The 17420-nt window shown below is 47.8% G+C and overlaps 1 protein-coding gene across 1 annotated transcript in view; it reads left to right on the top strand.

The window, feature by feature from the left end:
• CFAP65 (cilia and flagella associated protein 65) overlaps positions 1 to 17203 on the top strand; it is a 32108-nt gene extending 14905 nt beyond the window's left edge. Inside the window, exons 17-32 of the mRNA XM_065672857.1 lie at positions 866 to 1091; positions 1829 to 1957; positions 2260 to 2436; positions 3113 to 3179; positions 6993 to 7103; positions 7885 to 8076; positions 8788 to 8946; positions 10258 to 10401; positions 10861 to 10977; positions 11558 to 11686; positions 12161 to 12226; positions 13800 to 14014; positions 14358 to 14507; positions 14969 to 15241; positions 15836 to 15973; positions 16656 to 17203. Of these exons, the coding sequence (XP_065528929.1) occupies positions 866 to 1091; positions 1829 to 1957; positions 2260 to 2436; positions 3113 to 3179; positions 6993 to 7103; positions 7885 to 8076; positions 8788 to 8946; positions 10258 to 10401; positions 10861 to 10977; positions 11558 to 11686; positions 12161 to 12226; positions 13800 to 14014; positions 14358 to 14507; positions 14969 to 15241; positions 15836 to 15973; positions 16656 to 16695 (2333 nt within the window). The 3' untranslated portion in view covers positions 16696 to 17203. The remainder of the gene's footprint in view (positions 1 to 865; positions 1092 to 1828; positions 1958 to 2259; positions 2437 to 3112; positions 3180 to 6992; positions 7104 to 7884; positions 8077 to 8787; positions 8947 to 10257; positions 10402 to 10860; positions 10978 to 11557; positions 11687 to 12160; positions 12227 to 13799; positions 14015 to 14357; positions 14508 to 14968; positions 15242 to 15835; positions 15974 to 16655) is intronic.
• The last annotated feature ends 217 nt before the right edge of the window (positions 17204 to 17420 follow it).

The raw sequence follows: 17420 nt of genomic DNA, 5'->3' as shown, positions 1-17420 counted from the left end.
GGAAAATTATTCCCTCCCAACCAAGTAGACAGGGCTGTAACAGGCTGAGCTGCACAGTTCCCGGTGTATGAGTTCTGCCTGAAGAAATCTGGTGATGAGCCACAGCCAGAGCCTATGTGCTATCTCCTTTTAGATGCACCTTTCGGGGTTAGAGATGATTGAGCCATAAGACACAGACAAGGAGAGCTCCAAGTTCCTTCTGCTCTGGTCACAAGATTGACTGCTCGCAAGATTCACTGATCCTCTGCGTGATCATGGCCTTTCACAATATGTCCTGAGACGCATTCTGAGAGCTTCATGCGACCAGTCCCATGTAGCTGGGGTCATTTTGGCAGATCTGGATTGGTCCCTATATGAGAAAGAAGGAAGTTTAACTACAAAAAGGCATGGAAAGGGATAACAGGGAATGTAACAATGTGTAGCATGTAACAGGAATATTCAGAGGTGTGCAACAAGAAGACACTAGTTATACAAGGAGTTTCCAGCTTAGAAAGGAGCATAGCAATGCCACATGAATGGTATGGAGAAGACAAGATGTAAACAAATGTTTATGATTTTCAGCTTGAAAACAAAGGGCATTTCATAAAATGACCAGGCTGTAGGCTTAAATGAAAAAAGTTGGAGTTCAGATAGTGCATAATTAACCTGTGTAAATACATTGTTGAGAAGGATCACATTCATAGTCTTGGTGATCTCTAAATGCAGAAGTCTAGGTACAACTGGAAGTCAGTGGTTTATAGGTTTTCAGAAGCTGTCAAAGTCCTGTTCTTTCTTTGGTCTGGGTAGGGCCTCTCTGTTTTGCTATCCCAGGCAGCTGTCCCTTAATGGTCCATGACTACTTTTTGGTGTTTCTTTCTCTTCCCAGCTACAGATCTTGCAAGCACAGAAGAGGAGCAGCAGCCCCTCTGCTGCATTGTAGCAACAGGTGTCTACCCAACTTTCTGCATCACAGATGCCTGTTCAGCAGGGAGTGGCAGTGGTATCAGCAAGTTGCACCTCTGGAGGCTCTTTTCCTTGGACATGCTGAATAAGTACTTGAAGCAAGACCCGACTCCCAGTGAGCTCATCTACAGAGTTCCCACTAGGCACAGGTAAGATGAGGAAATGGCTCAGAGGATCTAGCAGTCCCTTGCATCAGCCAGAGATGCTGTGGCCATTGGCTTGTGCTGCAGCTCACTGCTGTGTGGCACGCTTATTCCATCCTAGCTGCTTCAGGCAGTTATTCACTTCCACTTCTCTGCTTACCCACCCTAGAAAGGAGCCACAGAAACAAAGAATAATTTAATTGCAATGGACCTCTAGAAGTCTGTGGTCTAACTCCTTGCTCAAAACAGGGACAACTAGATCAGGTTGTTGAGGGCCTTTTCCAGTTCAATGCTGGATATCTCTGAGGACAAAGAAACCTCAGCTTGACTGGGGACCTGATTCCGGTGTTTGACCACTTCCGTGGTAAAAACTTTTTTCCTGGTATCTGATCAGAGTATCTTCTGTTGCAACTTGTGCAGTTACCATCCATGAGCCCTTGCTTCATAAGGCTGAACAAACCCAGTCGCTCCTTGCAAGTAATGTGCTTCAGCCCTCAACCATCTTGGTGGTCCTCCACTGGACCAGCTCCAGTATGTCAGTGACTTTGTTGTATGTACCAGGGAGCTGAAAAGAGACTCCCTGCCTTACACCCTGTTTCCTTCCTCCCAAAATGGCCAAGAAAATAAGGTCAGATAAGAATTATAAGGAAGACAGCTAGTATAGAATGACCCTTTTCCTTGTCATGCCCTACTGACTCTTCCTCCTGTCTAAATTTAATCTTTTCTTTCTCTCCTGTGACCAGCACATGCTTGAGCCCTCCAGTGTACACCCCTCTCCTGCTGGATTTCAACTTTGGGGCTGCTCCAATAGGCTCAGAGCCTACCCTCGTGATGCTCCTGCTGGAGAACAAGGGTGTGGTGCCTGTGGAGTGGTAAGCAGTGCTTTCGGGAGCTCAGCCTTCTTTCTGGAGTCTGTCAGGGGGTATACAAGTGCTCACAGGGGGTATGAGACATTTGCAAATTAACAGGGTGGGTTTTCTAGTTGCAGCTTGTGTTGTGAAGCTGCAGCTGAGGTCTGTTGGTGGGTCTGGGGGGTGAAGCAAACAAGGAATGTCAGAGAGGTCTGTAGATCAGACCTGACATCAGCTACGCTGAGCCTAGCTGGACTGAATATGCTGACTATGGCCCTAGGGAAGTTGTTTGTGTTTTGCTGACCAACTGACTGGTTCCCTAGGGCCTTCTTGTTTCCTTCTGATCAGAAGATGGACATGGAGCACTGGGCAGAGGATGCTGAATTTAGCTCCCGTGAGCTGCATGAGATGAGAATTCAGGATAACCAGCTCTTCAGGGTTTCCCCAAAGTCAGGGAAACTTCTTCCAGGACAGGAGGAATCTATCCAGCTCTCACACAGGTGGTAGCAACTACCTGTACTTCAGAGCCTCATGCTGTGTGCCAGGACAGCGTCTGCCATCACAGTCCCCTGTATTTCCATGCCGGATCCTTTCCCTTCACACGCCCCTTGCCCAGCAGAGATTGGGCAAGTAAAAATTCCCTGAGCATGTCAAGTTTCTGGATCACACAAAGCTTGTCTTCCTCAAGGGGATGTTGTTAGTGTCCTTTAACACTGCAGTGCAAGAGATGTTTAACCTGACATGCTGGGGACACTGGTCTGCCTTGACCTAACAGTTGAGGAGGCAAACAAGATACTGCACTTCCTGTGGCATAGATCATACAGTGATATTTTTGTCATCAGCTAGAGCTCCTAGCCCTTTTATGCCTGTGGAGGGTATGAAGAAAGCTGACACCTCCCCTTTCACAGCAGAGCTGGTCTGTGAAATACTGGCATTTCAAATGGCATTAGCCTAGAAACTTGGGTCCCTAAATGGGTGTATGACTAAAATCAACATTGCATCATTCATTCCCACCCAAACATAAGGGCTCCCCTCCTTCTCTCAGTGGCCCTTACGCAACAGTGACTCTTTAGCTGGGAAGTGAATTGTCTCTAATGTGCTGTGTGACCCTGATTCTATCACCCTGGGCACAAGGTTGGTTTCTAATGTTTTCCTCTGTCTCTTCTTTCATGTTAGACATGATTTCACTGGCATGGATCGCCTCCCTGTCCTGCTGAAGGTTTCCTATGGCCATGAGATTCTGGTAAGATAGCAGGTGTATTTTGCATCTGTTTGCAAAACAGCAGCAGGTAGGAGCTGAATTAAAATCCCCAGAAGCTGCATGAAATGTAGGAGGCTGTGGCCTTCCCCTGTAATTTGCACTGGCCAGGCAGTAACAGAGGGACAAGCAGAGACATAAAACCAACATCCTGACAAACTCATGGTTTCAGCACAGTGTGATGTGCCAGTGCACTGGCAAAATGGCTCTTGATGTAGCATCTGCTGGTTTTTTCCAGTAAAAGGATAATTATTATTGTCATTGTTTATTATTGTTGCAGTTAGTGTTATTACTATTATTATGTTTAGTTGTTTGTTTGTTAACCTTTGTATTTTATTGGTGGTGTTAGTACAGAATTGCTTCCTCTTCCAAGCCAACTTGAAGCCCAAACTAGCCTTCCTGGGTTTTACAGTCCACGAATGCTTTCCACACTTGAGCATTTCTGTGTTTGGTTCCCCTAGTTTCATCTGTGTCACCATGAGTTCTTCCATGCAGTGACCATGGAGCTCAGATCTGCAGCCCATCATACTTCTCTCCTGCACAGCTTTCCTGACTCTCCCCATCTCATCATCTCTCTGAGCTCTTCAACCTCCCTGGAATGTCCTTTTCTCCAAAAATACCACCAGCAGTGGCTGCAATTTGGGCACACACAGGCCAGCATGAGGTGGCAAAGCATCCTCCAGCTCTGAGGTATGGAGGCAGCTGCTTCCCCAGGCCCAGAAGGTACTCCCTGCGCCCCTGGTTGGTTGTTCCTACTGCAGCCCTGCTGCCTTGGTCCACCTACTTATTTCTCCTTCCACTGACAGAGGAGCTTCCTACACATGCTTCTTGCTTCATGGCTTGCTAAAGCACTCCACACCTGATCTGTAGTGTGTTTTGCCTGAGCATTTCCTCAGGCTTGCGACTCTTTTCTCTCTCTTCCCCCTTTCTCAAACTGTCATGTAGAGTCAGTCACCTTGTGCTCTGTGGGGCATAGCCCATGCCCGGCTGAGCCTCACTGTCTCTGAAGTTTCCTATGAGAACATTGTGTTCACACATCTCTTATAATTTTCTTTTCTTTCAGGACTGTTGTCAGCTGAAAATCCAACCCTTTGACCAAGCTGTTCAAACAGTGGCTTAACTGTGCCTTCCCTCAAAGCCCTTGGACAGGCTCCCTGTGCTCTGCCTGCCTGGCACAATCCTGAGAGTGGCTGTGAGCATTTCACCAGCTGGTCAGTGAGGGAATACGCTTTAGAGCACACAGAAGCCTGTAGGGCACACATCCTCTCTTGCCACATAGCCAGTTGCTTTGGTGGCTACTAGAGGCCACCACCCTACCTCATGTTGTCACTGCAGAAGGGGCTGCAGTGGGGATAATAAAAGATCCCTGAGTGCCAGTACTTAACTGCTGGTATCAGAAAGTGGGAGTAGAAAAGGTTCCTTCCTCTGCAAAGAGGGCAGTTGAGGGGGCTGAACAGAGTGTGCCTTCTGTCCTTTCAGTCATGGCATGAAAGGCACAGAGCTGCCAGGTCCCACGGCAGAGACTGCTCTAAGCAAGCTCACATGCATAGCAGATCCTCACCTGGGAATCTAATGAAATGTGCAGAACATAAGCTAACCTTAAGGGAAGATAACCTTGGAGTGACATTTTGGGTATTGTCAAGCCAAAAGTTAAGCTTTGGAAAGTTGAGAAAAACACCAATAGGCAAGGTAGAGATCGTTGGGCTGGGGTACTGCTTGGTCATTCTGTCAAATTCCAAATTGCCTGGCTTCAGAGCGGTGATGTTAGCCAGCTGCAAGCCAATGCCTCATTTTTTGGAGGTCCAAATTCACTTCTGTTATGGTTCTACCCATGTGGTCAGATTTTGACCACCCACTCCTCTGCTTCCCCCACAAACCTGTCTGTGGTGTCCTCCTTCAGGAGGAGCTCCCTCTTTATTACTCCTTCCCCTCCCTGTGGCCAGCTTTCAGTGATGTGTTTTAGCTAGGTTTATAGGTGCTCTGAAGGATTCAAACTGATTTCCCATTGGCAATTTCTTCTGGCTGCAGGATGAAACTTCTGTGGGACCTGTGCGTTACCCAATCCCTTGCACAGTAGGGAAACAGGGCCTCTTGCTGCCTACTGCTCTCACAGGTTGTCCTTTGCCTCACTGCCATAGCCTGCCTGTAAGAGTGCAGATGTGACCTTGTTCTCAGAGCTCCAGCGTCATTTGGCCAGGCAGAGTCTGCAGCCCTCAGCAGTTTTAGTAGGAAAAGCTCAGCCAGCTGCAGGTGTTGCAGGATGAGGTAGGCTGGTTCCCAGAACTCACTGGAGATAAAGCTTGGATTCCCAGGGAGAATCCCCGAGCACAGAGCATCCATAAATTGGGAGTGTTTATGCTTCGCCTCAGAGCTGCTAATTAGGTTCTGTGAGATGCCGTCACCTGCACCACATGTTCTCCAGGCAGCTCTGCTCCCTGGGGAATCTGGCACCCCTGCCCCTCTCATGTTCTAAGTCATTGCTGTGAGACAAGATCTCTGCACTATGGAAGAACTGATTGCAGCAGGTCTTTACTTTTCTGTATTTGTCTTCCTTTAACTGACAGTCCTTTGAATGTTGCATCTTGTGTCTAAGAAAATCGGTGGCAATTCTTCCTCAATAGTTCTGGTCTGGTGGAACCCAAGGTAGTTTTTTATTGACCAAAGTAATACAAATGGGTGTTTTACTCCCAAAGCTCAGGAAGGTTCCTGACACTTTTTCCCTTGCAGTTTGAAAGCATCAGCTTTGGTCCTCTTCCTGTTTGCACTTCATCGGGCTTGCTGAGGCTCTCAGGAGGCTGAATGCTCATGCAGTGCTTTGAAAAGATCCCATGCGAGACCTTGTTAGCATTGTATTTCTAGTCCCTTCTCCCTCCTCACTTTGCTTATGGAGCTAAAACAGAATTGGTTGTTTTAGAGGAACTGGCATTCTCTGCTCTTTTTAAGCAGCTGATACAGTATCTCCTGCAGGGGTCTGTCCAAGGCATACACCTGCCATCACAAACATCACCTCCATCTTCTGCATATGCACTTGAAAAATAGCCATGCTTTAGCTAATTACGAACTGTAGCAACTTATCTCCCTTTGGCCCATGCAAAGATATTACTAGCTCTGTGACTGCTTTGCATCCTCTGCCTCAAGGCAGACAGCTCAAGGGTGCTTTGGGTGATCCTGCAGGAAATCATGCATCATGACTCATCTCCAGCCTGACTGCAGTTTTCTCAAGATGCAGAATGCTGTCTCCCTTCCTTTCCATGAAATAGCTCTGCAAATCTCTCTGCTTTGCTTGAAGTGCTTGGTGGCTGCTTTGCTGTTGAGCATTACTTGATTGCTTAAAATTCAGCTGAGATCTTCCAGCTTTTGGACTGTTAGACATATTCTTGGAGCAGGATGTCCTCCAGAGTGAAGACATCCAGATGGTCCTTTCCAAGAGGAAACCATTACTTACCTAAAACCCTGTGTTTCCAAAGGATTTGTTTGTCACAGCTGCACACTGTTTTATGTACAGTCCAGACACTTTCATTCATGGAGAATTTCTACCATATACTTGCACAGAGAAACACTGAGGCTAGTGCCTGATACAGCAGAGAAAAAAGTACCTCTCTCTGACACAAGATGCAAAAACCTTTCAGAGGAGAGCCAACCATTGAGTAGGCTCTCCATCTCCTTGTTTTTTTCTTAGGACTACTTAAATCTGTAACTGTTGACCTCAACTTGCAAAGTCCTTCAGAGTCATTGTACAATTGCTCATGATGGGACCAAACCCCTGTAAGAAAGTAATTGTGTTTGTTTCCGCTGTAGCTGAACTTCAGCGGTGTGACAGTGGAAGAGGGCCAGCAGTACATTCATTTTACATCCTCAAAGCATCTCTTCACACCCATTGCCATTGGGACCTCCCACCCCCCCACACAGGTGAGCATCCTGAGGCCAATCCCAGCAGCAAGTGGGGGGAAGGGGCTAGTGTTACTGTGTCCCAAGGATAAGCAATATCCAAGGCATTTCCCAGAAAACAGAATGGCCTCCAAAGGAAAGCGTTACAGCAGAGCTTTGAGACTAGCAGAGTCTGGAAATGGCTCCTGGGATGGCAGCAGGGAAAGTACCTTTCACCATCTCTAGTTTGACAAGATTTGGCTTTCACTCTAGCCAGAATGCTTATGAGGTGTGTTAGGTCATCCCCTTATTCTCTTGCACTGGATCCAAGTGAAAACTTGTCTAGCTGCTGCAGGCACTCTGGAAATAAATTCTGATTAGCTTTTTAGTAAATGAATTAAACTTCCTTAAGCACTTATTCAGCAAAAAGGCAGCTTTGATTCTGTTCTACCTAATTTACTTGAGAAATGAACAAGTCTGAATTGAATTAAGATCACTTTAATATGAGTGGTTTTGCATTTCGACTAATCCGCTTTACAGTGATCCCTTTAGCTAATTTGTATTAATTTTCTCCTAGAGTGAATTTGCAGGGCACCACTTGGGAGAGGCACTGTAGTTATCAATGTACATGGGTGGTGATAAACCCTCAGCACAGTCTCCTCTTAGAGCCTCAGTGATAAACCTTGACACTATGAGGTCTCCTCATTCTTAGCTGCCTAATTAATTATTAATTATTAATGCTTATCAGAGTCCTCTGAGGAAGTGCTAACTAGTTGAACTTGTGCATGGTGTAGAAAGCTCTGCTCTCTCTCACTCACTTTAGATTTATGAACTCTACAATGGCGGCTCCGTGCCAGTGATATTTGAGGTTCAGTTGGACGAGGTTATGAAGATCCAGAAGGAAAATTTTCAGCATCCTGTGTTTGTCTGCCTAACTCCTAGAGGTGAAATCCCCCCTGGCATAACAGGCTGCATTGAATGGATCTTCTCACCACTGGAAGCTAGAACATATGTGGTAAGACCCTCCTGATGATTGCCTGAAACTGTTTATTTCTCTTGTGTGCCTGAAACTTTTTAGATCTCTTAATAATGGCTGGTCCATGTCATGCTACAGCTGAATTTAGCTCCATTCCTCCAAGAAGCAAAGAGTCTTGAAAGCTAATGTGTGGCTGGTCTGTTCAGGAAATGCAGCAGAGAGATTGCTAACGCATATTTTTCTTCTTCCCAAAGAATAGGTTTCTTCCGCAACCAAGGTCATCCTATTTTTCAAGGATCAAACAATGACTGAGGATATCAACAGTATCTGATCAGATTTTTGGTTCATTCTTGGCCTCCAGTAACTTCACCAAAGACACTGAAGTTGGTGTCTTTTATCAATGCAATGTGCATTGCTGCAGACCTCTGCAAACAGTGTTCCCAAAGACCTTTGTCCCAGGCTGCAGCTGGCAGTCAGGGCCAGAGCTGGAGCACCATCAATTGTCCCGCTCTGCAGTGGATGCATGGAAAAATAAATAAATCTAAAACTCCAACTTTTGCTCCAAGAGGGACTCTCTTCCCGTCTCATAGTGAGCAGGGAAGGGCAAGGCCTGAAAGAATAAAAGACTGGATTTCTTTTCATCCATTCATGTGTTGCATTTAAACTAGTCCATTAGCAAGTATATTAGCTTATTGCACATCTCTCCCAAATATGACTCTGGACTTAAAACTCTGTTCTTGTCCAAGGCAGGTTGATGTTCCCATCCACATCCTGGGAGGTGAATCAGCTGTGATCACTTTCAAGGGAGAAGGCTACGATCCAAACACCATAGAAGAGACTGCTTCATCCAGTGAAGTTTTGCCTCCTTCAGTCTTTTCAGGTTCTACCAAGCTAACTGTGCCTGGGCAGGTAAGTCCAGGCATGCTGATATAGGCAATATGAACAATCCAGAAATGTGCATGAGAGACTGAAACATGCAAGTGGCCCCATCTAGCAATAGTCTTTGTTGCAGAAGTGTTCATTTGCCATGAGATAGAGCAGATATTTCCCTTCCAGCATGTCATCTAGAGCTTAACTCATAAAAAGCAGTTGTTCTGAAAGGTGCTGTCTTTCCAGCTTGCTGCTTCCACTGTCATTAGAACAAAAAAGGCTTTAGGCTTTGTTCATGTTCTGAATTTTCTATTGAAAATTACCCCTCCATCACAACTAGCTTTTTCATTGGCAGCTACAGCACCTTTTTCTTTGGCAATTCATTCACAAAAAAATCATTATGCTCCTGACATACCCTGCCAGGGCTTGGCTCCTACCATTTCACACCTAAACTCAGATGATTCATAACCTGAATGCAGACTGCAGGATAGTCACTCGTTCAGATACATCCTGAGGAATGCACGTGTTTAACCTGTCACTGGCTCAGCAGGAGCTTGTTTGGCCTGGTCTGAGCTGGCCTGCCAGCCTGGGAGAATCGGTTGTTAAATTCACTCACAGATTTATTCATTACCCACAGTGTAATGAATCAGCATTAAACAGCATCAGCAGAGGCACAGTCCAGGCAGGTAAAGGATTCATCCTTGCTGACATTAGTGTGCCTAATGTGGAGTGCAGCCATAGCTACATACACTCTTTGGCTTCCAGCAGGGCGACTGCGTTCCTGGGTATAGCAAAGAGATGATTAAAAACTTATCTCAGGCTGGCAACAAAGATGTCATTCCACAAGGCTCTGTCGTCTGTAACCAAGAGTCATTAGCTTCTCCAATGATCAACGTAATCAGTCGGAGTTTGCCTGGAGAAGGGGACAGACTAGTAGCAAGGTGCCGTAGGGAGCAGTTTCCCAAAACTCGCATTCAAGTTGATGATGATTTGGGCAAGGATAGACCTCATGCGTTTGCCAACTGAAGTAGGAAAAGGCCTGGACTGCAGGTGTTGTGGAGGGAATCTGAGCGCTGCTGGTCCCTGCCCCAGCACCAGTGTTATGTTCTGTTCATTAGTCATTCATTCCCACTGCAACAGGCCTGTTCTCTTGATGTAAAGAGTCATTGTAACCAGAGCAAAAATGAGAGCAATGTAACATTCCCTCAAGTTGTTATGGTAAAGATAACTGGCAAATATCACCCATGAATTGCTGGATAACTTCAAGGCGACTATGATTGCCCTCCCCCAACAGCCACATCCCGTCTTCCTTTCCTGCTGTTTCTCCTAGTTTCACCTTGCTTCCTGCAGGCAGCCACCTTATCCCACAGAAGGATTTGTTTTGGAAATATCCCAGACTGTGCTAAAGCTAGTCGACTTGTCTTTCTCAACAATATCTCAGAGAGCAAGACTGTTGTGTTTGCCTGGCAGATAAGCACCTGCAAAGACAAGAGGGTAAGTCCTTCTCTTTCCTCTAAACCCTTCTTGCCCATCTCTGTTGTGTCCTGAAACCACCTTACAACTCTATTTTCAACCACACATTCAGAAACAGTCCTAAGGAACTGACTTTTGTACTAGCTGTTGAAAGGAAAGGGCAGAGAAGAGTGAAGGCAAGTGTCAGGACAGGGGGGAAAGATGGAATTCAGAGGGAAATCTGAAGACTTCAGTGAAGATACATGAACCTGGAACTACAGGATGCAATAAGGAATCTCAGGACCACAACTACCAGCAAAGTCCATGGTTGTTCTTGCACTATATCAGCTGTACCTCACTCATGTCATATACCTTTGAGAGGGGAGGGGAGAGAATTCCCACAGTCCTGTGTTTCCTACAAAGTGAAGGCACATAGGAAGGTTCCAGGACAATGAAACAGCTCCTCTATGGCTTGGGTTTGTTGTTTGTTTTTTTCCCCAGTTGTTACAGATTGCTCCAGAAGTAGGGATTGTGCAGCCTGGAGAAACCATCCCCTGCTTCATCACACTGCAACCTTCAGGGACTGCTTCCTTCTGCAGCACAGATCTGGTGTGTGAGGTGAGACCCAAGAGGTGCCTGTGTATTACCATCACCTGGGCATGTCACTACAGTTCCCAAATGGCTGCCCCCAGCAGTCAGCAAGCTGAAGGAATCCTACTTTGCTCCATAATGTTGGCCAGTGCTTCTCATTCCTGAAGATCCTGAGCTTCATCTCTTCTTGTGGTTTAAGTGTCTGTGTGGCTCACTAGATGAGGTGCAATTGTGAAATGTGGCTTCGTGGCTTGAACGCAGATACAGGAGGTAACAGTTTGAATGGAAGTGTTTTCCAGTGGATGTCAGAGACTTTAAGTATCTGTAAAAAGCAAGTCTTGCTTCTGTAATATTAGTGAGGGCACAGACTTAAAGTAGCGTCCCTCTGGACACTTGTTCTTTGGCAAGAGATTGTGTCTTCTCTGTATCAGTCTTACAATAATGGTTCTCTCCCTTTTGCTATTGGAAGACATGGAAAGGGAGTGGGCTTCTGGCTGGGATCTCTTGGAAGGGAGAAATTAGTGACAGGCATGGGCTCGAGCCAGAGACTGTATTATTTACAGCTCCTTTCTAGCCCTGCTCACTCCAAACATGGCTTGCTTCATAGCTATACATCCAGGAGTCCCTGGTTCAGTACGAGAGGGAGCTGCAGGAGTGGGAGAAGGAGAAGGTGAGGCAGGCTGTGGAATTCACCATCACAGAGAAGGACCTGGGGAAGCAAAAGTCACCTGCAGGGGTAAGTACTGCCAGAACTTTACACCAGCTTAGCTCAGCTCAGGAACAGCATCCCATGTTGACAAGAAATGTTCTTAAAAAAAATCTAGGCAACTTGATAAGAGGACATGAGACTCTGATCTATTCCAGGTCCCATAGCTGGTCTGTGGATAGCAGAAAAGGAGATGCTGGTTTTTAGACAAGAATCACAAACTCTGAAATTGCTAATGATTGTCTGAAATTCGGAAGTGCATGAGAAGCCTTAGGGGAAACAAAGCCAGTGGCTCTGGAAGCTGATGACTGGATTTTTAACTATGAATAAACACTGGGGAGAAATGTGTAACTGCCAGTAAGAATGTGACCTGAGTGAAGAATGGGAGGATGAGGTCATTGACTCAGCTGGGACAAAGTAAAACAAAATCCTGGAGTCTTGTTCTGCTCCGTATCTTTCTATAAGACAATTTCTCTTCCTTCTCCCTTCCATCTCCCTTTTTAGAGGTCATCAGATTCTGCTGAGACAGAAATTCTTCCTGAATCCTCAGCTGTGATGAGGAGATACAAGGTAAGTCAGACCTGTCTCACACATAGTAGAATCAAACTGACTGCTATAGAAAAGAAGCAGATGCTGATATCACAGCGTGGGAGCCTGGACAGAGAGCACAGCATGATTTGTAGCTTCAAGGCTTTGGGAGACAGACTGTTTGGAGAAGCCAGAAGCAGCAGACTGACTGTGCCATGTTGGCAGTAACTTTCCAGCTGAGGCGAACAGGAAGTGAAACTGGAACCAAATGTCCACCCATGACTGGAGAAAGGTGGAAAGGCTTTGAATAAGCAGGAAAGATGCACACAGGGCAGTCAGTACCTGGGCTGGTTTCATGCTGTGGCCACAATGGAATGTGTGCCATGACAGAAAGCGGCAGGACCTTGGTATGACGTGGTGCAGACTTTGTTCTCACTGCTAAAAGAGCTGCGCTCTGTGCCTCAGGACAAACTGCAGGCTGGGACTGCCTGGAGTTAAGTGCCCATAAAACTTTAAAGCTCAGTTTGCCCCTGAAGTTTGCACAACTGTGACAGCTTTTCTAGCAGTTGTGGCAAGGTGTGACAAGGTCCCAGCGAATGCTTTGCAGAACTGTCTGAGCCCAAAGGCAGAGCCACAGTGTGTGTACAGCCACCTGCAGTATGTGCTGTGGGAATGACAGGGCTTGCGGAGAACCAGCTAACCCGAGAGGTGGAAGGGTCAAGGGGAGCTTGCGTGAGGCTGGGCCTGAGCAGAGTGACTCAGCTAGGAGACACAGATTGCTATCTCAGGATTCCCATCATAGTAAGGCTGTAGCAGCGCTCCTGGGACCCTGCAGAGTGCCTCTGCATAACCTCAACTGTACTGTGTGAAGGTATCAGCTCAGGGCAGCTCTAGCTTTGGACTGTCTGCCCTGTGCTGTTACGTGTAATCAGTGATGCAGGTTGAGGCATTCACTGGAATGAATATAAGGATGGTCGAGGAAAGTAAAAGCAGTTTTGTTTAGTCCTATAGGGTTTTTCTCCCAGTGTTAATTTGGAGCCTGCAATCATCGCCTGTTCTGTGTTTGGAGCAGTGAAGGCTTCTAGCCTCATTCTCAGAGGCTGGACAGTTATGTCCCAAAGGTTACCAAAGTCCTGCGATGGGTGAGGGCTTCTCCAAAACTGGGTGGTGTCCTTCTGGCCCAGGCTTCTGGACTACTCCTGCCCTAAGAAACTTCCCCCAGACTGACTGCTGGTAATGCGAACCCAAACTGGCCCATGTGGTATGGCTGGAGTCAGTTCCTGGTTCTCTTCAAGGCTTGGGAGACTATTTTTGCATGCGTTTCTGCACATCCCAGAGTTCCAAAAGGGATGGATAAGAATACAACGTCCCCAAGTACCCTGGGGAGACCTTGAAGTCCTGCTAACCCTCAGGGCTGGCATGCTAGGCAGGGAGGATAGAGTGGACCTGATTCCCAGCATGGCCACTTGTGTGTGATGGGAGAACTGCAGTGCCAAGATCATTCTGACCCTCTCTCCTGTCCAGGGTCTTGGTGCTGGCTGCTGGGCTTCCCAGTACCAGCCCATCTGTGGCCAAAGGAGCAGCTCACTACCTGCCATTTCTTTCTCTCTAATAGACATTACCCCCTATTAAAAACCACTCTACAACAAATCAGCCAGCTGGACACATTGACAGGAGGCGGCTGTTGGACAAAGAATCCAGCCGGGTGTGGGTCAAACCAGAGCCTCCCAAGCCCATCCTCTTACACCTTGGTGTGACAGCCACAGCCTACTCTCTTGAGGACTTCTTCAACAAATTCTCCCCTGAACTCCACAAGTACTTCTTGTCCTGGTAAGCTTTTTGGATTTGCATCTTCATCTGAGCCAGGGCTGCCCATGCTGTGGTATGGACTGAACTTGGAGCTCTGCTCTGTTCCTCTCCAGTGCCACAGTATTAGGCAAGTGGTGCCTTGCTTTCCCCAGCATTAGCTAACACAACTTTTTTGTCTCTTTCCCTCAAAAAGAAGATACTCTCAGAGCTCAGTGCTCCTCTCTCATGACAACGTCCCTGCAGCTTTCACAGATGCAGCAGCTCCCACTCCTGCACTGCTCCCTGCTTGCCTGCAGAGCTGCTGCTTAAACAGGTCTTTGGCAGTTTGATTCTGCCACTGACAGAATAATTCCTTCTTTCCCAGGCCCTTCAGAGACCAGCCCTTGAAAACCAATTTTGTGGGTGGGAGAAGAGACAAAGACAGAATGGAAATGGAGCTCAAAAGGCTGTCCCTGGCTGCTGCTTCCAAACAGGAGTTGCAGATAGTGACTGACATACTCACAGGTGTCATCAGGTGTGTATCATTTTACCCCCACCCAGTTTGGAGGGGAATGTGTGCAGCATGGCCAGCCCTCTGCTAATCCCAGAGGAATCTGTGCACTCCTGCTGCACCAGAATGAGAGATGCAGCCTGGAAAAGGCTGCATTGGGAACTAGAGCTTAGAAGCCCTGGTGTGATAGTCAGAGGCAGGATCTTGCTCTCTAGCTAGGCGCTGGGCCCATCTCTCTTTAGTGAATGGTGTCAGTGCCCAGGACACCAGGGCACTTTGATGCCATGAACTTGGAACAGGCTGCATTGGGATTCACCTGTTTTTTCTGTCAGCTGAAAAACCAGTGCTGGGGAGGGAAAGGAAGTTTCCTTAGGTCAAGCCATCTTTATGGCTCTCTCAGGCCCAGAAAGCAAGAAGGGACAGAGTAAACATTGACATCTGTCATCTGATTTCCTGGGACTCATCCTTTATGTTTGTCCTCCCAGAGGCCTTTTGGAGAACACCCAGCTCCATGATGCAATAAGAAGCACCCTGGATGAGCCCATTCCATATTTCTCCCAGTTTCGGTGTGCGGAATCAGCAGAACTCCAGGACAGGAGACAGAGCTCCAGAGTCCCCTCCGGGGTCTCTGCTTCGCCAGATCTTTACCCTGAGAAGGATGGAGAGAGGAAACAAACAAGGCAGGAAACCTCTCCCAGTAATGATTGGCTGGAGATTTCCCACCATGAGCAGTTGAGGGAGCAGGAGATGATAAGCAGGTGAGGAAGCTGCACAGGCAAGAGAGCCATGGCAGTGCACTGCCTGGCCAGAAACTCATTTCTCCTTTTGTGGCAAGAGTTGTTGTGTCCTGGGTGGAAATTGACACTAGCTCACCCAACCACCCTTTCCTTAGTGTGGTTTATGAAGACTGCAGGTTTGCTGTGTCTTGGGGTCAATCTGTGGGCAGTGTCAGGACACTGTTAGAGAGTGATGTCCGCTTTATCTTCTGGCAGTCCTGGATGTATTGGAGATTAGAGTGCAGTGTGTGTTAACCTAACCTTTTACTTTCACTGTAGTATTTCATCACCTTGGATTTGCTGTGGCTACACACTGCTACAGGCCACAAGCATATGCACAAATACTAGCTACAGCACAACTTGGAGGGAGGAACTACTAAAACCACAGTCACCCAGCTCTGTCTGAAGTCAGGGCCTGACACCAGCTGGTGGCAGCTCTGGGAGGGGGGTCAGCACCCCATTGCTTAAGTCTTTGGTGTGTGTGCTGGGAGATGTGTCCTGGGAGGAGTCACAGCAAGCAGCTTGCCTTATCTGCTTTTTGATAGCTGTCCTCTGCCTGTACATTTGTCCCTCTAGGCAGCCAGCCTTTAGCAGCCTGGTGGAGCTGGTGCTGGAGAACACTCTGCAGAATATCCTGATTGAAGCCAGCCGTGGGGAAGTGGTGCTGACAGCCCAGCCCAGGGTCATTGCTCTACCCTCCAGCTCTTCCCAAAGGTAGCAGAGTGTATCTATGCTTTGGCAGGGGTTGGGACCTGACCTTAATATGTCAGGCTAAAGTACAGCTCATTTTCTAGACCACATAGATTAGCTGGATCACTGTCTGTCAATGTCAAGGCTGCCTGTGCAAAACAGGGAATCTACTCCCAAAGCTTCTGCCCCTGCTTTGCTTGTCCTAAGCCACAGAGCAGAGGTGATAATGGTACAGCCTTTCTGTGGACCTGAGACCACCATGCAGTTCAGCAGCAGGGCCCTGTGAGTGAACAGCTATCAGAAGAGTCTGAGGCACTGGAGAGCCCAGCACAAGGAGGGTTTCTTAGGTAAAGGAGTCAGGTAGCTGGCAGCACAGCCTCTGACAGCAGAAAGGGGGCAAGGCTTTCATAGTCTAAGAAAGTCTAGGATTTAGTTAGGATGAGGGAATGGCCACTAGTAGGGAGGCAGATTTGGGGCTGAGGCAAAACATGAGGCTTTGTCCCAGCTTGGAGAGAACTGCAGGCAGATTGGATCGGGGGACTATAGGAGGGGGCTGTTGGGTGGAGATGTCATCTCCAGAGCTACAGGAGTCTTGTCTAGATTGATGCTGGGTGTTTCCCATGATCCCTGGGGGTGATGATTGCCTGGAGGGAGGCAGCAGCAGGCTGCACTCTCCCCAGCCTAAAACCAATCTCCTCTTCTTCAGAATCACCAGTCCAGCACCGCCACCACCCTCAAGAGCATAGCTGCTGGGCTTGAGCTTGTTACGCGCATCAGCTTCCTCCACCCTACAGCCTGTCCCTGTGATGACCAGAGCAGCTGCAATCCTCCAACCCCATGACCGGACCTCAGCATGCTGTCTGCCTCTGAGGGCCTATGTCCTGATTATGTCCTCATTTACAATTTGAATCCTCTGGCAACTCCACAGCAGAGCTAATGAGGTCTTGCCTGTCTGTAGCTGGCCACATCATCAGAGAAGAACCTCCTTCTGCTACAGGGAGCACATGGACAACCTCTGTGACTGTTCCCACTGCCCCCAGTCTGTATGAACTGGGAGAGGAATCTTCTTAGAAATGTGGCAGAGGACGGACCTGACAGCTGGGCACTGAGGTGCTGAGCCCCTGGCAATATCAGTAGGACACAGGTACTGAATCCTCCCATCTTCCTTGCTCCAGAGGTTGCTGCAGGTCCCACATACAGCAACCCAGCCCGAGAGAGAGGCTGCAGCACTGTACAGCACATTCAGTAACCCAATAAAAGCAGCTTTGCCTCTGGGCACACAGACACTGGAGTGTAACATACGTAATCAATGCATCTGGGTTTGCGAGCACCTAGACAAGCTCTTCACTTTTCAGACTGGTGAAGGGGGTGCTTTGAGTCTTGGCCGGGCTGAAGGGTCCCGCCGGGCTGCGGGAGGGTGTCGCTGCGCAGAGTGGGTTTGTCACAGCCGGGAGGTGGCAGTGTTAGTCGT

The sequence above is a fragment of the Lathamus discolor genome, chromosome 3, assembly GCF_037157495.1.
Source record: "Lathamus discolor isolate bLatDis1 chromosome 3, bLatDis1.hap1, whole genome shotgun sequence".
Lineage (NCBI taxonomy): Eukaryota > Metazoa > Chordata > Aves > Psittaciformes > Psittacidae > Lathamus > Lathamus discolor.
Note: the sequence above shows the minus strand (reverse complement) of the source record. Positions and strands in the feature narration are given on the sequence as shown.